Raw genomic sequence first — 24,550 nt, forward strand, 5'->3', positions numbered from 1 at the left:
GTCGCAGTGCAGAGGCTTTAGCCTAACCCGAAACCCTTAAACACCATTACCATTACCAATATAGGGGAACAAGGCTCAAGACGCGTCTCAAATAGCCTCTCTTGAGTTAACGTCAACCTCAACCTTCCCGCGGTGTTCCCTGTTTTCACTAATGAGGCTCTGGCGACCGAGTGTTCGGCGGGATATCTGAACTCTTCCATCTGCTGTCTAGAGGAAATGCTAGCTGCACATTCACATCATGGCAGGATCGGAGGCCAAATGGTGATTGACGAAATTAAAGAAAGGTAGCAGCCCTACCACCGATCTGGGCAGCTATGGGTTAATCACTCGTGGCGGCTGGAAAACATTAGATTCAAGTATTCACAAGAAATAGAAACCGGCCTGACCAAAACGATACCGACTTAAGGAATGTAAAAAGGACAAGATTTGGACAATGGAACGTGCGAACTCTGTTTCAAGCAGGAAAAATGGCTACGTTAGCCGCTGAATGCGATAGGTTTAAAATAGACGTAATTGGCATTAGCGAAGTCAGATGGAATGGTACAGGTGAATTCACAAACCAAAAGGGAGGTGTACTTATGTACTCCGGCATGCCCGACGAACAAGACCCTCACATCCGAGGCGTTGCAGTTTACGTAAGAAAAAATGTTAAGCACTCAATCTTATGCTGGAAAGCTATATCCGAAAGAATAATAGTAGTACGTTTTCGCGCAAAGAAATTCAATATGTCTCTAGTACAATGCTATGCTCCAACAGAAGATAGTCCACTTGACCAAAAAGAAGTTTTTTACAGTGCGCTAGAAAGAACGCTCTCTGAAATTCCTAGAACCGATGTAATTATTCTTATGAGCGATTTCAATGCGGAAATAACTCAGAGTATCGAACTGTAAGAGGTTCTCATGGCATTGAAACATGTGACGAGAATGGGGAGCTGTTTTTGGAACTTTGTATAAATTATGATCTCAGGATTAGAGGATCCCTATTTCCTCATAAAACGTGTCACAAGGTCACTTGGAAGTCCCCCGCTGGCAACTTCGAAAGTCAAATTGATCATATCTGCATTTCAAAACGATGGAGTAAAGTTCTATGTGATGTCAGAAACAAAAGAAGCGCTGATATCGACAGTGACCACTATTTAGTGGTGGCCGAACTGAAATTTAATATACCTAAACATAGGTATGAACACCCGCAGCATACACGGCGCACGTATAATACCACAAAGCTTAATGTTGGAGCGGTAAAGAATGAAATGATCGAACGTATTAACAACGTCAGTTTGATGGAGGATGCTTCTATTGAGGAAACGTGGCTTCATATTAAAACAAATCTCGAAGAGATCTGCAAGGACACACTAGGCTACCGTAAAAACGAGCAAAAGGAATGGTTGTCGGCAAACTCTTGGGAGCTCATTGCTCAGAGAAGGTGAGTTACAACGAAAATGTTAAGCGAGGCAGATCCGTTTAAAAAAGCCGAATACAACATAACGTACAGAAGTCTCAGTAGACAGATCAAGAAAGCAGTCAAAAGCGACAAGAGAAACTATTACGTTGAACTAAGCATGAAAGCGCAAGCAGCATCAGAAAAGGGCGACATGAAGGAGCTGTTTAAGTTAACTAAACAACTAGGTGGAATATCTTTCCAAAGCAGCGCTCCAATTGAAAATGAAAACGGACAGCTGGTGTTTGCTAAGAACGAGCAGGCAGAAGTTTGGAAAAGACATTTTGAGAAAACCCTAAATATCATACACAACGAAAGTGGCGAGCTCACAATACCAAGACATCTAAATCCTAACAGACAAATAGATACAAGGGCACCTAGCGTTAACGAAATAAGAGGTGTAATCATTAGCATGAAAAGTGGTAAAGCACCAGGTAATAATTGTTTACCAATAGAGTGTTTTAAGGCAGACCCCAATGCTGTGTCCAAACTTTTGCTCCCCTTGTTTGAGAAAATCTGGGAACTAGAGTCATTCCCTCTCGAATGGAAGGAGTCTATCATCGTCAAACTGCCGAAAAAAGGCGATAGAAAGAAATGCAGCAACTGGAGGGGAATTTCTTTAATACCAGCAGTTTTCCAAATTTTCAACAAAATAATATTAGAAAGAATCGCGTAACATTAAACGAGCTTATTCATAAAACTCAAGCAGGTTTTCGCCCTGGGCACTCGTGCATCGACCAAATTAACACGATTAGAATACTTATTGAACAAGCCTCAGAATGGAATGCAACCTTGTATTTAACATTTATTGATTTTGAAAAGGCTTTCGACGCGCTTAAGAGAAGTTACATATGGATGGCGTTAAACGCTAATGGTATCCCTAATAAGATCATTAATATTCTCAAGAAGAGCTACGAAGGGGCCACGAGTAGAGTTTTACATGAAGGTACTCTTAGCGACAGCTTTAATTGCAACAGTGGAGTGCGACAGGGTTGCGCCCTTTCACCGTTACTGTTTATCACAGTCCTAGACGTCGTTTTAGAAGCTGTAGAAGAAAGCCCAATCGGCATTGGTTGGAAGCTGAATCAAAAGCTTGGTCATCTTGAATATGCAGACGATGTAGTACTGTTAACAAACAGACACACTGATATGCAAACTCTTGTTAATAACGTATGTGAGCAGTCATATAAAGTCGGCCTAAAAATTAACGCCTCAAAGACAAAAACAATGAGAACAAAAGCAAGCAATCAATCGCCCATCCTTCTGTACGATCAAAACATTGAAGACGTGCAGGAACTCGAATACCTGGGGAGTATAGTCAACAGCGAGGGTGGCACGTCAAAGGACATCGGCAGTAGAGTAAAAAAGGCAAATGGCTCTTTCGCATCGCTTAACAAAATCTGGAAAGCCAACAATGTAAGCGTCGAAACTAAAATCAGAATATTCAACGCCTGCGTCAAATCGACATTATTATATGGGTGCGAAATATGGTCGCTAACGAGAGCCTCGACTCAGAAGTTACAATACTTTGTCAATAAAAGCTTACGGCGTATTCTGAACATATGGTGGCCTGCAAGAGTCTCCAACGAAGTGCTATGGCAGCGTACCAAACAAAAGCCAATAGAGAAAGAAATTTTGAGACGCAAATATGGCTGGCTCGGCCACACACTTAGAAAACCGACAGATGCAATTGCCCACGCAGTCATGGAATGGAACCCACAAGGAGTAAGGAGACGAGGTCGTCCCAAAACCACCTGGCGAAGAACAGTGGCAGCAGAAACAAGCAAATCCTTTAACCAGTTACGTTTTACTGCCAGAAACAGTAGGAATGGAAGAAGTTTATAAATATTATTTGTGAATAGACTAAGATCTAATTTTTAAATTTTTAAATTTAATTTTTATAATGAAGAACATGTCTTAATAATAATAATAATAATAATTACCAATATAAAATTTATATGCATGTATGTTTTTGTAAAGCTGACTTATGTAGTTTAGATATGAACTTATTAAAGAGCGTTTTTCACAGTTGCAAATTGAGCCTGGAACCTACTCTTGTTTACAATGACAATGAACTTCTAAATATAACTTTATCACATCATAGATGGACTAACAAAAAGCTAGATCCCCAAAAAATATTAATATTAAAAATTCTTCCTATACTTTGTTCATTCAAATATGGATAGCTTGGCATATAGAAAAGTCTATTGCGTTATGGTTCTACGGAAATTTCCATTATAGGAACAATAGATTTTGTCTTTGGAAAGTTTTGATTGTAAACTAGTATTATTTATTATTATTGACATGTTCTATCATTACATCAAAGAGGTAAATTAGGAACTTAGTCTATTTACATAGGATTTCCACAAATCTTGGTTTCTAGCTATATATCTTAATTCATTAAGTATTATTCAAGCAAAATATAAATAGATAGAAATTGAGAAACATGGAAATCTGTTGAATTATACATAAAATATAAAAAAAAAACTATTAAAATTATGATGTTTTTATGTCACCAATAACTAATATTTATTTGTGTGTAAGCTGTTCTTTGTATGTAACAAGACACAAAAAATAAATATTTAAATTTGACGTCACTATGAATCTCTGTATAAGATGGGCCTACGTTAGTTAATTCATATACAGAGTATAAAAGTGCAAACATTATACATATATATATATATCAATAACCGATTCTGTTATGCAATTAGTTATATGACGAATGCTCATGACCAAAATGCATGTTATGCTGAGAATCATATCAATATATTTAATTTCCTATTTTTACTACTAGATATGCTCACTTTTGCCACCAAAAATGAACACCAGAAAAAAACTTATAGAAGGTGTAAAAATGTTAATTTATTAGATTATTTTATAATAGTTGTGACATATTTTTTTTCTCCTACGCTCAATTTTTTAATTTGCCTTGAAAGCAACAACAATTTTAATTTTGACGTGCCCATGACTTTGTGCATAACATGGCACTAAGAAATACCTACTTTACACGAGTGACAACTATATTGTTAATTAAAAAAAATTTTTTTTTAACATATTTCCATTTTACAATGCATCCAACATACTTAAAATCTAAATATTATTGCCTTTTTGTGGACTTTGCTATGATTTCCATGTGGTTGACTTGCTTTTATAAATTAAAGTAAAAACTTTTTATAATATTGAGTCATAGTAATTTAAATGACGTCATTGAAGAAAGGTTCTAAAAAAAATTGTAGGACTTGCAAACATTTTTTAGTGTTCATTATACCAAAAAAAAGTTATAATAATAGTAAGATATTAATAAGGGCCATGGCGTCGTTAGGTCCCCCCTTGCTAACACCATTACAACCTATGTGTAATGAAAAATAAAGTTAGGAATTTTTAAATTTCATTGGATTGTACGAAAACTGACAGGATTACCAACACCGCGTTATTGAATCTCAGAATGGTTACAGACTCCTTGAGGAGGTATGCAGATCTGAGGTCAATTATTGCTTAGTCTGATGAAGTCACAAACAATAACCCAGTCAAGGCGTAGAGAGGGGTTACAAAGAAACCTCGTAGCTAAAACAGAGTAAAAGTGCTCAAGTGCATTGACTCATATATATTATATGTATATATTATTATATTATTATATACATATAGTATATGAAACACTCCTAGCGTTTTCAACTTGTTATATATCAGTAGGTAGTAATTTAATAAGTAATAAAGTAGAAAATGAAGGATGCTATTGTATGATGTCAGCAAGCTACTAATCGGGCTGACTGGCGGAGGCTACTCGACGGCGCCAACGGCTACGAACAAAAGAAACAAAAAAAAAAATTCTATGATGATAAGAAATAACTTGTTACAATTTTTAGCAAACATTGTTGATTGCTTAAAACTATTTATTTAAAATTTAATTAATACATACACAAGAAAAATTTTATAAATCATATTACAATTATCTATTTTACTCTCACACATTTTACATACATTTTTCAAAAATATTTCGTTGTTTTTATTAAACATTAATCGAAAATTTTACTTAATAATATTATAAGAAATTAAAATTATACAAAGTGAATTTGTTGTAATTTAACTGATACTGTTTCCGCGGCGGCTTAAATAAGAATTCAATTTTTATTGCGAGATTTATTGTGCGTTTAATCATTTGCGTTGCGTTGAGTATAAGTTTGTGGTGGGCTATGAAGTGTTCTAGTTCGGCAGGTGGGGTCTTTCTTTTATGATTGACATTATAAAAAATTTTTATGATGATGAGCTTGCAGATTATGATTTGTTATAACTACAGGTAAAAGCGGTGAAATATTCAATTTAAAAGGTTTTGATATCGTGTCTAGCGACGTGTTCGTGTTTCCTATTACTTTGGATTTTCCGTTAGGAATAATTTCGGAAATTGAATCTATCTGCTGTGCAGCTCCCTTGGTGAATGGTTGTGGTGTTAAATCGAAAATTGTAGATCACTGAATTCGTGGCCAATAATTTGAGCCTGCTAAGTCACTGGCACTTTGTGTTGGTATTTGTACCGGGACAGAGACTCCAGCTGATATAACACCTGCAAAAGTATAGTTATCTGAAATTATTGAAAGCAATTATTCGTGCATTTACGATGTTAAGTAATAGAATATGGTAATATCAAAACTTTATGCTAATTATTACATAATATGTTATATGTTAATTTTATAAAAAAGTTATTGTGTTAGATACGAAAATCATTTCGAAATGTTTACATTATAAAATAGTGTGATTTCTGTACCTGTATTTCCTGTAGTTCCAGTGACACTATTACTTCCGTAAACATGTTGAGGGGGTTGCTGATGTGCTGCTGCTGGATTGCATGATGTTCGTGTATGTGTCGCATAAGGAGAACTTAACGCAAGTGGATCATGAAACATGTATGGATAACTATCACGTTGTTGAAGACATGTGGACGTCATTGAACCCAATGACGTTGTCATAGAACTAAACACATAAATTAATATAAATAAATTTTGTAACTATTTTACACATTTACTTGTAGTTTTCTGCAATTGTCGCAATGGGTTGAGGTATTGAAGAATACATTGAATTGAAACCTGTATTCAGTGGCAATCGTGGTGCTACGGCTTGAAGAGGTGGACTTATAGATGTTGTGTGAGCGCCTTCAACTAGAATTGCTCCCGCTCCATTACTTTGAATTGTGGAGCCAGCACCATTTGAATTTTCTGTTACATTATTTGTTACATTTGGTGTATGACTAGAATTTTCTTGGTTATTATTGCTCATTGTAGTTGGATTTCTACTACTGCTTCTTTCATTATTAGATACATGATCAACGGAACGACGTTGCGTACGAAGTTTTTCTTCCCGTCTCCACTTTGCTCGGCGATTAGAAAACCATACCTACATTGTTCAAGAAAGTTAAACATTATGAGTAACTAGAAAATTCTATATTAGCACATAAAGCATTAAAAAACATTGAAATCAAAAAATCATGTTCTATGTATAATAATATAAAGCACATTAAAATTTATGAAAACTGCACCATATTTGAAAATATAGTTAACCACAAATGAAAACTTAAATGACAGTTCAGTGGTTGTTAAAATCCCTGTCCAACTATGGCAGGTTAATTTAGGCGCCTCTTTTATAAATTAACCTTGCACTGCCGTTCCATGAATACAACGAAATTAACAAGACTTCTGAAACTTTTTTTATTTACTGAACAGAAATCAAAATGAATTCCGGTTTATTTTACAAAAATTGTTGTATTTTTATTGTTCCAGCGTTAATTACTAAATGAATCAATATTAGTGATAAAAGCATTTAGATAAAAAATTGTAGTTGAAATATTTCACGCTGGTATATATATAGGCTTAACTAGGTATAGGTAACATATCAAAGTATTTTTGCCATCACTATGGTTGTGGTTATGTCTATATGTTTATGTAGAATATAAGACGCAATACGAAAATAAAATTTTTAGCAGCTTACTAGATAGAGTTATAAAAGCGTTTTAAAGCTTAGTTGTCTTGACCTATCAATATTAGAGATCATGACAACATATTAAGCTCATTAATTGTTGATTACTATTAGAATAATATATTTCATTTCTTAATAAGCGAAATATAGTCAAAAGCAGTGTAGTCAAAAATACATTTCTAGATTTAGAAAGATACATGTTGAATAATATGGGCAGTCGCATAGAACGTGTTCTGCTGTTTCCTGTTTCTCTTGACAGAGTCGGTAGAAATCGTTTTCTGCTAGACCAATCTTTTTCAGATGGTATCACTGTCTACAGTGGCCTGTAAGCAGTTTGTGTAGAGTTTGATATCTGTTCTGCTTAAGTTCAGAACAGCTTCAGCCTGTATATGTTCACGGAAAATAAGTCGTTTTGACTGCCGCATGCCTTTTTGGGTTCTTCAGAAGTTAGTTAGGTTTTGTTTTTCCCTTTCGCTTACTAGGCTGATTTTGAAGGTGTGTAAACAAAAAAAAAAGAAGAGTGCAAATATAAAAATACAAGGAAGGTCTTTGTGGAACACACCCAAAAAACTTCTTAAATTGACTTCAATCGAAAATTAATAGTACATCTTATTAAATCTTCCCATCCGAATGTATCTTCTAAAAGAAAATTCTGCAAAAGTACACAATATGGATGTAACGATAGGCATTTGAAAACTGACAGAGGAATCATAGTGATATATAAATTGTAATAACAATAATAAAAACTGATTAAGATAAAAATAAAACTTTTAAAATACTCAGATGCTTACTCTACATAATAAGTATAATAGTATTCATAAATATTTACTCATTTCTGTTTCAAAAAAAGAAAAATACGATTTAAAAGCAGTTAAACATAATTAACGATCACAATTTTGAAATTAGAGACTAAAAATCCATTTCACCCCAAAGTATTATAAAATTTTAACAGCTCCTATTTTTGTCCATCCCTTATATGAGAGTTAAAACTGGTTCAGAACAGAACTTAGAATAAAAAGCGAGTATTAAATTTTCTTTTATTCATAAAGAGAATAATGGTGCCGGAACGTATGAAATGCAAAATAATGTGTACGAAAAAAAATAGATGAGTGTTCGATTTTGAGAACTTTAAGAGAGATGGGTCGAGCACCTCGAAAAAAACCGTTGTAAATTTATAACAATTATCGAATCTGAAACTGAGATACTAAAGAGCATAATCTATCCAATTATTATAAAAGATTTTGAAATCGCGCTGCATGCCACATTGCTACGGACAACCAAAAGGAAAAAAAAGGAATGAAAATAAATAATATGTGTATAAATTCTTGACTAAAAAATGTACCATTCTTATCGATTATCTATAGTATTTGTCTCAATGTTTAGTTTTTGAATTATTTAAGACTAATTTCTTCAAATCTTTGAAAAAATTGACTAAGTCAAAATAAAATAAATATTAAAAACTAAAGCTCTGTTTATAACTCGTAAATGGAGACAGAATACGTCGAGAATGAGAGTGGGTGATATGGTGTTAAACTGGGAGGATAGCGTTAAATATCTCGGCATCACGTTGGACAAACGATTCACATGGCTTAAATATTTTTAACTGAAAAGAATTAGCTGTGCCAAAATTCTTCATTACCTCCAACCGCTATTTAGAAATGAAAATCTCAATGCTAAAAACAGGAAACTGATATATAACCAAATAATTCGTCCGTCACTTCTATATGGTTGTGTAGCGTTTAGCAAAGCTTCAAACACTACTATTCACCAGCTAGAAATTGCCCAAAGCCGAGCTCTAAGAAGACTTTTCAAAGTTCCATGATACATTAGGAAGAATGACATCCTCAGGGACATCAAGATTGATCCCATCAAAAAATACATAAAGGATAGAGCCCTGAAATTATTTGTGAAATCTGACAGACTTACCAACACCGCGTTATGAAATCTTAGAATGGTTATAAGCTCCTCGGGGAGATATGCAGATCTGAGGTCAATAATTGCTTAGTCTGGTGAAGTGATAAACAATAATCTAGACAAGGCGCAAAGGGGGGTTTTGAAGAAACCTCGCAGTTGATAAAGAGTAAAAGTGGTCAGGTGCACTGACTCAACTAGCCTTAACATAATAATTAAAAACATATAAAATTAAATTATAAGAATATGACTAATGAAATATAACAAATTATATTAAAAAATTGATAAAAAAAATTGTTTTAGCTATAAGAAACTGATGATTTTATTTTGGGTATAATATTAATAAAGACTTATTACAAAGTTATACAAAACTTGCGAAAATAATTTTAATTCTACTTGTTTGGTAAAACTCTGATCCAAAGCTCAATATTTACGATGAATATTAAAAACATGTAGTAATTGATGTAAAATCATCAATTTATCTTTGATGGTGGCACAGAAATCACATGTTGATCGATATCGTCATTGTTTTTTGTGATTGACTGCAAAAGCGATAACGAGAAACTCCTTCTTGGGTCATGGGCCCTCTTGTTCATATAACCAGGGGCTAATGCAATTCGTAGCTCATACTGAATACTATTTAATACAATTTGGGCATATTTAACTGAATACTATATAAGCATTCAAACCAGAAATATCTATCATGTTAATCGCCGTAGACCATCGATTTGTTTTACGCTTAAAGATATAGGAGGTAAGCATTTTATCTACCATGTCCACACCACCTCTCGTAGAGTTATATTATGATATTCTTCTTCTTATTTGGGACTACAGTCCAGTATGAACCTTAGCCTCGTTCACGATCTGCTTCCATCTGCCTCCATCTGTCCCTATCTTCTGTTACTCTCTTCTAGTTTAGTACTCCAATCGTTCCTGCATCACCATGTACGTTCTCATCCCATCTTGTTCTTGGCCTACCTCTGTGCCTGGTTGTCATCGGTTTTGCGTTGACTATGCTGTTCGGCTTTCTCTCCGACCCCATTCTTATTACATGAGTAGCCCATTGTAACCTTTGCGACTTAATATATCTCACAATAATTTCGTTTCTAAGCAGTTCTTCAATTTCTTTATTTGTTCGTCTTTGAAAAGTTTCTGCATCAATTTGGATTGGCCCGTAGATTTGGCGAACTATTTTTCTTTCAAAAATTTTTAAAGCTTCTTCGTCCGCCTTCGTCATTGTTCATGTTTATGATCCATATGTAGTTACCGGTCTTATTATTGTCTTGTACATTCGTAGCTTACTTTTATTATTGTTGCTAACCAGCGCACCGAGGTAGGTAAAGTTACTAACAACCTCAAAATTGTATTCACCAATTGATATGTGCTGCATACCCGTATTCTCGTTCCTTCTTGCTAGCTTGAGGTATTTGGTTTTACTATCATTTATTCTAAGACCAACTTTTTTAGTGTCTTCGTCTAGCATTTTGAAGACATTTGATAGCTCTCTTTCGCTTTTTGCAATGATTGCAATATCATTTGCATACGCACAGTTATGGTATGACTTTGTTATAATATTGCCAAGATTTTCAATAGAGTGAATGGCGTAGTGTAATGGTAATATAAATAAGAATGTCGAAAGGCTGTCATCCTGTTTAACTCTGGAGCTTATTGAAAACGACTCTGAGAGGTGTCCATTGATAATAACCTTGCCTGATGAGTTCGCAAGGATCATTGCGACCAATCGAGTATGTTTTTGCAAGGCGCTCGCCCACGTCAGAGCGTTTATGATTTCTGATCTTTCGAGACTATCGAAAGCCTGCCTGAAATCTACAAAGAGTGCATGTAGCGTAATGTTGTGCTCATAGCACTTTTCCATCGATTGACGTAGCACAAATATTTGATCAATTGTTGACCTACCAGGTCTAAAACCGCATTGATACTCGCCTAAGTATCACCAATTGCTTCAGGAAGCTTATCTTTGAGAATATTAGAGAAAATTTTATAGCCAACATCGATCAGCGAGATTGGTCTGTAGTTACCGCATTCAAGTTTGTTGCCTTTCTTATAGACTGGGAAGATTAAACTGTTTTTCCATGCTTCTGGCATTTGTTCGCTGTGCCATATTCCACACATCAAGGAGTGCATTTCGGTTTCTATCTGGTCACCACCGTATTTATATAGCTCAGCTGTAATATTGTTCTCGCCTGACGCTTCTTTAACTTTAACCTTTTCACCGAATTTTTCATGTCGCCTAGGCTCGGAAGATCGTAACTTACCATCAGTTGCGGTATTGCAATTATTACCGATATCGCTTCATTGATGCTGTTAAAGTTTGATGAGTCGGTGAAATGCTCCTTCCATCTCTTTATGGCTTGGTTTGTTTCAGTGCGTACTATCCCATTCTTATCCTTGCATGCAAAAAGTCTTGGTTCATATTTGTTACTAATACAGTTTACTTGATTATAGAAAGCCCTTGTATTGTTTCTCTTTCTTTCTTCATCTATTTGTTTGATTTTTGTCTTGTAAAACTCCCTTTTTTTCTTTCTACAAAGCTTATACGCACTTTTTATTTTTTCACGGTAGCACAGAGTAGCTGTTCTTGTGCTTCTATTTATCATATTCATTCTCGCTGTATTTTTTGTTGCAATTGCTTCCCTGCATTCATTATCGAACCATTCCACATTTCGTATAGCCCTCATCTCACCAATTGTTTCTTTTGCCGAATCGAGTATTGCGCTTTCTATTGAGCGCCATTTCTATTCAATGGAGTTCGCTTCGCGATGTCTTTCCTGGAACTTATTTTGTATCACGCTGCGATTCCTTTTAAGATTACTCGCTGTTTTCAGTTTATCTACATCCTATTTGCAAACTTTTCTTATATTTTCTTGTTCTATCTTAGATACTCTCTGTTTTATTATAGATTTTACCAAATAGTGATCTGAATCGCAGTTAGCCCCTCTGCAAACTTTAACATCGAGGATTGACGAAAAATGTCTGCCATCGACAAGAATATGATCAATTTGATTTGAGCCTCTATTTCCCGGCACTCTCCACGTAGCTTTATGTGTTCGTTTGTGTTTAAAAAAAAGTGCCCATTATTCTGAGATTTATTTTTGTGCAAGCTGAGCAAGTTGTAACCCTTTAGGGCTGGTTACTTCGTGTAGTGAATTTTTTTCCCGCGTATTTCATAAAAGAATGGTTCTTCATACATATTCACATTTTTGCTTGCCTTAATCAGAGTGTCATAGAAATGTTTTTTTTCTTTATCTTCACTATCTTCTGTAGGGGCGTAGCAGTTTATGAAAGTGATGTTATTAAATTTACCTTTTACCTTTTACTTTTACCTTTTATTCTTTCATCTATAGTTACAAAACTCATAATATTACCCTTAATTTTTTTGTCAATACAATTCCTTTTCTTCCCGTTTTGCCCTTAACTCCACTATAGTAAAATGAAAATGTTTTCCTGTCGATTTTTCCATAATCCGCGCATCTTACTTCTTGAACTGCGAGTATTTTGAGGCTATACCTGCGTATTTCATCAGCTATTTCCATCATTTTTCCTGGTGTTAACATAGTTAATACGTTCATGTTCTAAATCTTAAGTCCAAATTTCGTCGTCATAGTCCGTCAACGTGTATCCTTCCATTGTTCCGAGACATGTCTAAGGGTTGCGTAGCGGTAGAATTTTTCCGATGCAGGGTTGCTGGCCTTGGGATCAACCCCCAACTTGGAGGGCCAGCTTCTTATTTGCTAACCCGGAGATAGAATTGGTGTTAAGTAGTTAATGAATTTCCGCTTAACTATATGTTTTCAGGTTATACCGCCTATACTCGGTCGCCATAGCTTCATATGCAGAAAACAGGATGAGCCACGGGTAGGTAAAGTTGACAGTTGAGAAGGCTAAGCTATATATTCGCATCACTTCTCCATTAGGGCACACTCTTTATGACTAATGTATAATGATATTATCTCGGATAATTTTTTTTTCACTGCCGACAAAAGGTTAAGTGTGTATAGTACTTATTACAATAGTGGATTTAATTTTATGACTAATGTAGGATGCAAGTATTGTATATTTGGCGAAAGCAAAAGTGGATTGATAAAGCGGTCTATTTTTGCATAGGAATAGTTTTGGTAGAACTCCGCTTATTTTTGCTCAGCGTTCTTATCATAGTTATGTTCTTTTCTAACAGCTTTTGCCGTAGACTATAAGACGAAAAAAAATTATTCGTAATAAGATTATGTACCATCCGATCTCCTTTGTTTTTTTTTCTGAAACTTCATTGGCATCCTTTCCCAAATAGGCCTAAATTCGCCAGACATAACATGTTTCACCAGTAACAATAAGCCAAAAGTGAATTCCATACTTCTCGGGTTTGGAAGGTATGTATAGCCAAACCTATATCGTCAATGGAAGCCAAGTAACTGTTTGTGGATTATAGTACAATGGAAGCAAGTCTGCCCATTGTTCATACAGATTCCTTATCGGAGCAAATTTGTCGTCATTGCGTTGTTAGCACCGACTAATTACGTCATCAAAAGGAATAGTTTTGTGTACTTTCAGAAATATCTTCTGCGACATAATGGCACAAAATATCGAACGTCGATAAATAGCATCAATTAAATGTTCCAAAATTTTATTTTTTGACCGAATATGGGATAATATGGGATAATTAAGGGATGATTATAGTATCACAGTTTTAATGAAATTATAAGAAATCATACTTATAAACACAAGCTAACATCAACACCACAAAGTAGATGTGCAATAAATCAGTATCAAGTGGAACATGGTTTTTCTCATCCAAATGCTTTCCATATTTTTTGAAGTTTCCGATTTGAGGCGGAAAGTATAGTCGTAGCATAAACGCAACTATTACCTCTGCCACTTCAATGCATATCTAGTAACTCTTAAATATACATATGCACATGACAATATCTGTAAATCGACATTAAACAGATTTGAATTTCTTTTTTCTTACCGGGACGTATTTCAATCACATTGGACATGCGTAAACGACCACTTGCGTTGAAAAGCGTTGAGCTCCAAATAGTATTGTCTTTGGAGACGTAGAGTGCAGTCTTAGTGTTCATATGAAACACTTTCGGTTTCACTCTCAAATGAGAGCACTGAGCTTTTACCTGTTTCTTCATCGCTGTCTCATTCTTCTTCATTTTTATTTTCTTCTAGGATATTTACTATTTCTTTCTTGTCAAATATTTAGGTACTCAGTTTTCTATATTTTCGAAAGAAATGCAATAAAAAAGAAAAACTATTTGATTACTTTTCAAACACGTTTTGAATCAGTAAAACGATTGCAAAAAAGGTGTATATAACATATATAGGTATGCAAATACTACGTTCATTACTAGCGCGTAGTACCTAGAAATAATAGAAATAAAATTAATAATAAATAAATATTAATAAAAATAATAAATAAAGAGGTTTTTTCGAACAGTAGTGAACTACAACAACAAAATTTTTTTTTATATTATTTTGATTAATTGAATTATTGGCTGACCATACAGTTGTTTCGAGTATTGCCATTATCAGTGATCTTGGAAATAATTCTTGTATTTAATTATTCGTAAATAATACTTTTTGAGACTGCAAGTACCAGGATTAATAATAAATAAAATAATAATAAAAAAGGTGTACGCATTCGAGTTTTGTAAACATTTTTGTTCCAAGGACGAATTGACGGTGAAATTACATTAACACTGGCCCACTGGAAATTGGCGTCTTTACACATATGCGCGTTTTTGCACCGCAGAATGCACACGACGATATTTGTATGATGCTTAATTATTTTGCATATGAGTGCCAATTAAGAATAGTTATGAAAAGTTCGGGTATTAGATAGTTTTAATTGAGTTCCATTGTTCGTATATTTATTTTGGTTGGCATGTTTTGTGTTACGGTACTGTGAATAATTCCTAAATAAAACCAATATGGAGTGGAAACGTGTGAGGTTTGCTGAATATCTGCATAAAATTAGTCATTACTATAATCCAGGGCAGTCTAGGGCCGCTAATGTTTGTGCGGCTCGCGACTTGTTTTAATCTACTACAATTATGCAAATTTTCTTTTGATATATTGGTAAAACCACATTATTTTATTTTTATGGTATACCAAGTAAATAAATTTAAATTAATACAACTAAATTTAACATTATAACCGTGTTTTCATTTTTGTCAAAACTACTATGAACTACGAACGGATGTATTTATTATTGCAGCCCTTCAATCTGTTCAGTGATTCTACCCGCGATCGCATCTGATCTGGACAGTCCTGATTTAATCTAGTCTATTCATGTTAATGTTGTAATTGGTAAACATCACCAATTACACTGCAGTTGAATTTAGCATTACTGAGGACTGAGTATTATTTCGAGTTTTTTGATAAGAATGTACATTTTTTTATGTGGTCAAGTTTTTTATAGAATATTGGCTAGTGGGAGAGTGTTGGAGATGTATTTTCGAACTCTGAGTTATGTTTTCTTGTTTACTACTAAATTTTTAAACTTTTAGTTCCAAATGGTTTTGAATTTTAAAAGCACAGAAATTACATAGTTTATTGATGGGTTATTCTGTTCTTGGTGGTTTATACATATCATGAATATAATAATATTTCGTTTTTGTATAGACTTAATTTGAGTCTATTGACCGATTAAGCCAGCACTCTACAAAAGAGCATTTTATTTTATTGTACGTTATTGCTGTTTGGTTATTTGTAGGGTTAATACAAATCCTTGTTTGTCTAGCTAAATTGACAAAGCAGGATTTTAAATCAATGTGGTATTTTTGCGAGAACTCTTCGAATGACCGATATTATTTGCAGAAATGAGACAACTTTTTCATGCAATAGTAAATATTCTGGTCCAACTTAAATCAGTATATAGCATTATCACATATTAATTCGTCTTTCTTAGCTAGTACCAGAATTGCATGTCACTAAGAAACTTAATTCATAACTTTAACTGTGTGCCTAATTGACTCACTACAGACCCTTATTTGAACTCAATTATCTCGTGGTTTCATCGCACCGAGATGACATCTTTTTGAAACTTCCCCACCCACTCTCTCATTACTTAATATATATACATATATATATTTTTTTATAATTCTTAAAGATAGTAGTTTTTTATATAACTGTTAAGGTCTTGCAGATGATCAATACAAGAAATATTGTTGGCTGCCTATATTAGGATAATATCATTCGTGGCAGTTTATTTGCAAAACAAATCTTGATAAAATGGTTCTTATTCGTGTTCGCTTAATTGAATATGATTTTTTTTCAAAAAGTGTTCATAAAAATTTGTTTTGGTATTATGAAAATGAATTCAATTTTGTACTTAGAACGAATTCTTAACATTTTTCTCATTTTGTGACAATTGCACTTTAAACTGTTGTTTATTTTCTCATGTTTTTACAAACGTTATTACAATAAAAAATATTTGTAGGATTAAGTACTCAAAATTCACCCTTGTCTAAGCGGATAGAAAGGAATCGACACTGGAAGGGTAAGTTTAGATATGCTACTCTTGAGATTTAATTATTGTTAGTTTTAATGTTGAATATATTCTAGTAATCAAATCATATATAATATTTGTATAACAATTGACTCGGAAACGTTTTTATTTTTTAAATGGGGTGTTTGCATGCCTTAATTTTTTTTCAAATATGACTCATGACTTTAGGATTGATGCATAAATCTTAACGAAGTGTATTTTGTAACTTTTTATGCTTTAAAAAATAATGTTTTGTGACATTCAGACACTTCTAATAGTCTTCTGTACATTGTATGGCAGTTAATAATCGTGTTGGTGATTCCACCCTCTCTTTATCACTACAGCTAACAGCATATATACTTATCATCACATAGTATGATATGATACAGCTGAGCTATAAGTTATACAATTGTATTCTTAAGTAGTAATTTACTTAAAGATTCATTGGAATTTAACTTAAAAATATTAAGAATAATTGTAACCGTGTGTCACTTAAGCCAAAAATATTTGATTTTGACTTTTTAAAATACTTAAATTATATTTTGCTTGCCTTACAGCAGGGCTGCCCAGATCAGATAAGATTGCGGGCCAATATAAATCATTGAATAAGTTTTAGGGCCTCAGAAATAAATACATACTTTCATAGTTTTTCCGGAGAAAAATACAAATACGTTGATTAAGTTTAATTACAACTTTGTAGAAAGAAATATATACTAAAGTCTTTGTTAATTAAGTAAATTAACGTGAAGTGTGATAAATTATTTAAAACATTTTAATTTTTATGGGGCATCATGAAAATAAAATAGTGTGATGCTACCAAAATATAACAAAGAAATATTTGTCGAATTCTGGTAGGTTAGAAACATGTTACGGGCCGCACAAATATTAACCGCAGGTCGCAAGAGGCCCGTAGGTCGTGCTTATGACAGCCCTACCTTACAGCAATACCTTTTGAAACTCAGTATTTGTCTCATATACCTATATATTGTAAAACACATATAACTCTATATAATCGTTAGTTAGTTGTGTTGTTAGTGAGTGTTTTAATTTGTAGATTCAATGAGTTTACAAATTTATTTGGTGTATTGATTTGTATCCCTAATTTGTTTCAAAAGTGAGTTCATTAACACAACAACCAAAAAGATAAATTAATCTAACATATTTAGAAAACTATTTTGAAATAAATGAAATAATATGAAGTCACCCATAAGTCAATGGTTGAGAAACTGTCAATGTCAACTCATTAACTTTTGTATCAATACTGAAATATTTCGTTTGATACTCCAGCTAAGTATATCCTAGTTGAAAATATAAAACGTTAAATGAGTGCAGTTTTTTTTTTGGCTCTGTTCAGTTCTCTGTTACAATATCGGTCCACAGATCCAAGTTGCCACTTCTTCCCTTAGTTAAGCCGCTATGGCATCCATTTGGTCCTTGGTTATATTAATATGCTTTATTATAGTACACGTGAATTCCTTTATGATATATATTTATTGATGAAGTGTTTTACCACCGTAAAAACTTTTACATACTTCGCTGTTTTTTGTTCATAATCAGAATTTTTTTATTCTAACAAGAATTTTCATTGTGCTTCCAACTCAATTTGCATCTCTTAGTCACATAAACGTGTTTAAACGAAAGAAATGTGTCGCTGTGAACATTACTTAACCAATGACCAACTCCGTAGGCAGGGTTACCAAAACCGTAAATTTTGTTAATATTATATTATAAAACATATTATATAATAACAATGACATAATAATACATTATAATTTAAAATATTATTGGAGGGGAATATGATTGCTGCCAATAGTAATGAAAATATTCAACAAGATTATCTTGTCGATCATTTTGGCACAAAAATACCAGCAACTTGGATAGCCTATTTGTCAACAATTATGTCTGAGAGGAAATACAGAGGTTCGAGTATCTCGGTAGTGTTGTTGGTACTGATGGAGGAACCATCATTGAATTGAATCCCATATACAAAGTACAATTTTTTTAAGATTAAGATCAATATTTTTAATACATGCGTCAATACGACTCTCTTATACTGCTGCGAGACATGTCCTATTACCAGTACAAATATTAAGAAAATGCAAACATTCATAAACAAAAGTTTGAGACACATTATGCGCGTTTGGTGGCCAGCAATTATCTCGAATTCAGAGTTATGGAGAAAGGCAGAACAACTCCCAGTGGAGGAAGAAATAAAAAAGAGTAAATATTGATCACTAGGTTAAACGCTTAGGTGACCAATCAATGATATCCCTCATACTGTACTGATATACGTGAAAGAGAACGGTTACGAGCGAAACGAACAAAACGATGAATCAGCTCAGATACACAGCGAGAAACAGGAATGAATAGAAACAGTATCTGATAACAATTTTTTTTGTGATGCACTCATTTCTCTTTAAAATCATATGTAGTAATGTGTTTTTTTCTTTAAAATAACTCTCTTCCGCTAAACCAAGCACTTTGGTTTATTAATTAGTGAATAAAATGAACAGTATGCTGTTGAGACACGTACGTACCGAACACTGAAACCGATTTGAGAACTTTATTTACATGTACACTACAACCAGGGACAACACCTCAAGAATAAGACAAATATTTGTAAATTTAGTTGCTGAAAACGGCTTTTTACTTTCTTTACACTCACAACTAAAATAGTGAGACATGTAAAATGAACCAGAGGATAAATTATGCTAGACTTAAAACAAGGCTTTGGCTTTGCTGAAACTTAGATACTCTGCATACAGACATTGTATCTACATTGAGGTCTCACAATAAATGATAATACAGTCAAATTTCCATAACTCGAACTTCTATAACTCGAATTTTCTATAACTCGAACCAAAAACAATGCGCCAAGGTTTTAGAGAGCAAATTACATACAATTCTGCTTCCAAAATTCGAACAAAAATTTTGTTCCGTGCCGATAGGAATGTGGGAAAGTGGATTCTATAAGTCGAATTTTTGTTTTTTGCTTTTAGGGGAAGTCCCTTTTTCAAACCAAATATTTAATTTTTTCTTTCTTATGTTGCTTCTTTGTGCAAATACCTGTCGCTGGCAGCATGATTTAAAGTAAATAAAACAACTTCCAATGCTACTCTTACTGATTATATTGAACTTGTGAAATATGTACATCAAGCTTTCCTAAATTCGACGACGTTATTGTGCACTATAGCTCTAAATTACTGGATCCAATTCTAAGCGCAACGGAAAGTGATGATGAGGGTGCGGTGGATGCAATTGTTCATCAGCTTTCCAAGAATGAAGTGGAAGAATCATTCAAAATTCTGAATTTATATTTACAAACGAATGATACTACAACTGATGATTACTATAAGAGTATAAATAAAGTGGAATCTCTTTTTACTTAAAATAAGAAAATAATTAAAGTCGCAAACTCTAATTTCTGAATATTTTACTTCACTGCTTAATTTGATTGCAAATAAATAAATATCTTAAAAAGTAATTATAGTTTTTTTCAAAAATAAAAAATAATTAAAAAAATTCTCTAACTCGAAGACTCCATAAGTCGAACCTTTTCTTTGCAAAATTGGACTTCGAGTTATGGAAGTTTGACTGTATATATAATAACATACATATTATAATATAATAATCACGGACCGCATTTGTCATTTCAATTAAAACTGAATTAATAACTCAAAATAATAACTAAATTTGATTTATATTATATTTTTCCAAAATAATTATTAATATTTGCTTTTTAAACTTGCATGCACAAATAACTTATAAATTCTGCATTATATCAAAACGCAAAAATAATTATTATTCTTATAGTTTCTTTTCTCACTTATTCCACTTTTCTCACTACTTTATTGCTGTGCCGAAATAGGCATTCTTACATTATGCAGTATATAAAAATATTTTTGTACTCGATTGAAACACAGTAAATAATCGGAAAGATATAATATATATAAATCTTTAAATCTGGTTTATAAATCGTGTACGGGGTTCTGATAAACAGCTTTTACAAGACTGTGCTCATTTTCTTCCTTGAAGATGAATTAGTTGTGTTGTTAGAAATTGACTGAAGTGTTTTACCTTATGGATAATAATACATTCATTTGTTGATGCTAAAGGAAATGTAGGGGGAATGTGAGTGCCAATTGAATTTTGATTTCTTAATGTAAACATTATTATTATTTAATCTTTTATTAGCTGACATACACATTGCGCAATTGCATTTTATTTCCTTATGTGTGATCACTCTTTGGTGATCAAATTGTGATTATTGTTGTTTTTATTTTTATGCTGTTTTGCATTGTGTGTGCTCTGTCACAACTAATCACTTTTTCTGAGTTATAGTATGTTCCAATTGCTTTCGCTAAAGCAGTTTATTTGCTGAAGATGTATAATAAAATCTAATGAACGATACAAAAAGCTTTCGTGCTTTTTAACTTATTTAAGAATAAATCATGATATATTTCCCAAAAGGGAATTGACCTAAATTTGACTTATCTGAAACATGTATCGAAATCTAAGTAAACATTTATTTTTTATAAATAAATATTGTACAAAAATTTCTTCGCATTTTCCGCGTTTTTCATGATCAATTAAATAACATCTGTTAATAAGACGATTAATTATGACTAAATATGATCGACTAAAATATTTGGTTAGTTGTTTACAGTTATTTAGTGTTGAGAGTGTTTAAATGTATAGTCCATAGCACTTGTTTTTTTTAAATGTTCTTATATAACTACACTTATTGCACGAAAGGTTTTTTCGCAAGATTTTTTTTTCAAATCCTGCGCTGTATAAGCGGAGATATACATAAAATAATGGCATCAGTATTGTTTTAATATTTGCATTAATATTTACTTGATTTCAATATAAATTATAATAATTACAAACCATGTCGTGTGAAAAAGATAGTGAGAAATACCCATTAAAATTGACTGTTTGGTGCGGTTTACATGCTAGCAGTATCGTCGGTTCTTATTTCTTCGAAATGAAGAAAGAGCTGCTACTACGATGAATAGCGAGCGCTATCGCGTCATGCTATCTAAATGTATGTTTCAGTTAGAAATCGACGATAGCACGTAGTTAAGCTAATTAGTTTAGAACACCCCATAGTTTAATCCCAGACATTTATCTCAAATATCTAAAAAGCGTCCACAAATCAATAAACTTAGCTTGAAATGAATATAATAAATAAACAAAAGAGTAATATGACACAATAAGTTTTCACTCAAACAGGCCAGAAAAGAGAATAACTGGCAAAATAGCAATCTTAAATCTTTACTAATGTGCAAGAAACACGCTTTCAGTTCACGGTAAATGTCTATTTTGCAATTCAGAAGAATATGTACTAAATTCATACTCTACTTTCGCTGTTTCTATTACTTTCTCAAATACACATTCGGCATGCCTAAATTGTCTCAATAAAACGCATACAAAAATCGTGCTCAATCTATTGCGTGTATAATCGGTTACACTGTACTCTCCTATACCAATACTCTACAAGTACTTCACCAATAGGTTCAGCTCACAATCCTGATCCACCCAGTATCGTTTTTGCTTGTGTAAATCATAATTCATCGATTGATGATCAAATTATTCTAGATATTACATTAGGCAAATATCTAGGCAATATCAATATTAGGCAATATCAAGGCCAATCTGGAGAGTATTAATTCACTAGAGCACGATTCTCGATTCTTGATTTCGGTTCTTCAATAAATTTCTTAACTGAGGAGCTTAATTTATAAAAGATACAGAAACGTTGAATTTAACTGGTATTAGTAAGGCGGATTTCACAGTACGGCACAAATCATGCCACAATGAGATTATATGTTAACTCTCATGAGTTTTCTCCAGCTTCTTGATAATGCATTCAATATTCAATCACAAACCTGGTAAAATTGTGATCATGAATATATATGCCCTTCAATTTTATACTTACTTCTTGGTGCTGAAGCCTGATTTAAACTGTTATTTGAACAAACAAAACAAATTGCTGATTTTCCTATGTTACATGAATGGTGTTGGTAAGGTTGACCATGCCCAACGTCTCAAAAACAATATTTGTACAAAAAAAGGAACTTAAGTTAAAAAATTAAACCTTACTATAAGGTAAGTTTGAAGTAAAACTTTCTTCCAAGTGTGTTGGTAATTTGCTGGGATTATCATTCTAGAAAGCTAAAAATCAATTTCTACTCAGTGCTTCAAGATCTTTTAATGGATTTCATGAAAAACGATGTAGGTCATATGACATCAATCAATGACTGGTTAATGGAGTTTTGCGACGTCCAGTTCACAAACTCGCGGTTCTCCGAGAAATTTGAACACATCTCCGCACATATCTCCGCACACCGGTCAATACGACCGGTTATTTTAATCATTTTAATTATATTTTCTGGCGATATTTTGAATTCTGGAAAATTTGTTTATAGGGTGTGTTTAAATTTCTACCTCTGACTGTAAATTATTATTTGACTATTGTCGATGTAAGAACGAGGACAAATTTAATTTTATGTCACGTTTGCTACAAATATTTTTTTTTGTGAAATGAATGCATTTTCCAGTTTTTCGCTGTTGCTGCTCTTGTATATTTATTTTTTTTAATGTCTTTTTATGTATTTTACAGAATTTAATAATTATTAACGGCAATAACATTTTAATTATTATAATGAAATAATAAGTAAGGTACACTTGGTTGTTACTTCTATCCCATTAACTACAATAGGCTGTGGCTTGTCAAATGTGACCTTTGCACAATGTACATAGTTAAACAGTTATGTTTATTAAGCAAAAATAAAAAAATTAATTCAATTACAAACTACAAATTAATTACAGTTAGCAATTATGTATTAACACTGTGTCCCCAGGTTATTGTTTATTGCATCCTATTTAATTTGTTGAATATTATGAAGTTTTTACAAGTGTAAAATAAGCACACAGGCCTGTTATTAAAACCAGATGATTTATAGTATAGTGTGTACATGCATATTTGAGGTGATGACCGCGCATATTTGTATTAATATTTCATTCTCACACTTAAACGCAATGTTTCAGCAACGGATATACATATAATATTTTAATTACTACGGTACGTAAGCCATTCAACGCGAGGCATTGCTTGTTGAGACAGCTTGAATCAACCATCGATGCCACTACGATACCAAGTAAATGCATTTCTGTGCCTTACAGGTCATAGGAAAACCATCGATGCTTTATTGATACCTAGACATACTTAAAAGCATGATTGCAGTGGTGGTGTTTTGATGTAAAAAAAGGTGTGGGGAATCAATATAATTGTGTGGTGGAATCTATATAATTTTGTAGGGGAATTTTTATCGCTGCCACAAAGCATCCAAAAGTATCAACAAAAAATAAACAAATTCAAATTAAAGTTATTTATATTTGTGAAAAATATATGTATTCTATTTTATATATACTCGTATTTTAAAAGAATTAAATTCATATTATATAAAAAAGTACAAGAACTTATGTATATATATATATGTAAAAAACACATACAAAATTTTTATTAAATTTTGAGGTGAAATACAGCATAAAGCAATAAATTTCGTACATTGATACCTTAAAGCTGACTAAAGTATAAATAAACCATCGATGTCATCGTGAACCTTTGGCATCGATGCTACTATAAACTGCGGGGAATAGACACGTATAGTTAAAAGGTAGCAATTTTCGTGTGTGCTGTTTTGCAACAGCAAGTCCATT

General features: G+C 33.0%; 2 protein-coding genes across 4 annotated transcripts in view; one reads left to right on the forward strand and one right to left on the reverse strand.

Annotated features, from left to right (window-relative positions):
• The first annotated feature begins 467 nt into the window (after positions 1-467).
• Positions 468-3,282, forward strand: LOC119675708. The gene is made up of 4 exons (XM_038086914.1): positions 468-886; positions 973-1,422; positions 1,492-1,871; positions 2,147-3,282. The coding sequence occupies exons 1-4, from the start codon at positions 468-470 to the stop codon at positions 3,280-3,282; spliced, it is 2,385 nt and encodes a 794-aa protein (XP_037942842.1).
• A 2,178-nt stretch (positions 3,283-5,460) lies between these two features.
• Positions 5,461-24,550, reverse strand: part of LOC119681404 (paired box protein Pax-6-like) — a 38,161-nt gene continuing 19,071 nt past the window's right edge. For 2 of the 3 annotated variants that reach the window (XM_038094586.1, XM_038094585.1), the window contains exons 4-6: positions 6,455-6,822; positions 6,197-6,402; positions 5,461-6,013 (exon numbers count right to left, since the gene is read on the reverse strand). In XM_038094586.1, the coding sequence (XP_037950514.1) occupies positions 5,901-6,013; positions 6,197-6,402; positions 6,455-6,822 (687 nt within the window). In that variant the 3' untranslated portion in view covers positions 5,461-5,900. The remainder of the gene's footprint in view (positions 6,014-6,196; positions 6,403-6,454; positions 6,823-24,550) is intronic. The other variant, XM_038094587.1, reaches the window with a different exon arrangement.

Source organism: Teleopsis dalmanni, chromosome 2 (assembly GCF_002237135.1).
Source record: "Teleopsis dalmanni isolate 2A chromosome 2, ASM223713v2, whole genome shotgun sequence".
NCBI lineage: Eukaryota > Metazoa > Arthropoda > Insecta > Diptera > Diopsidae > Teleopsis > Teleopsis dalmanni.

Excerpts from the sequence above, each read along its gene's own strand:
- LOC119675708 (XM_038086914.1), top strand. The coding sequence starts at position 468 with ATGGCTACGTTAGCCGCTGAATGCGATAGGTTTAAAATAGACGTAATT. Across the intron at positions 887-972 it reads ATAACTCAGAGTATCGAACT|AGGATCCCTATTTCCTCATA; the intron begins GTAAGAGGTTCT and ends TCTCAGGATTAG. Across the intron at positions 1,872-2,146 it reads GAAAAGTGGTAAAGCACCAG|GTTTTCGCCCTGGGCACTCG; the intron begins GTAATAATTGTT and ends AAACTCAAGCAG.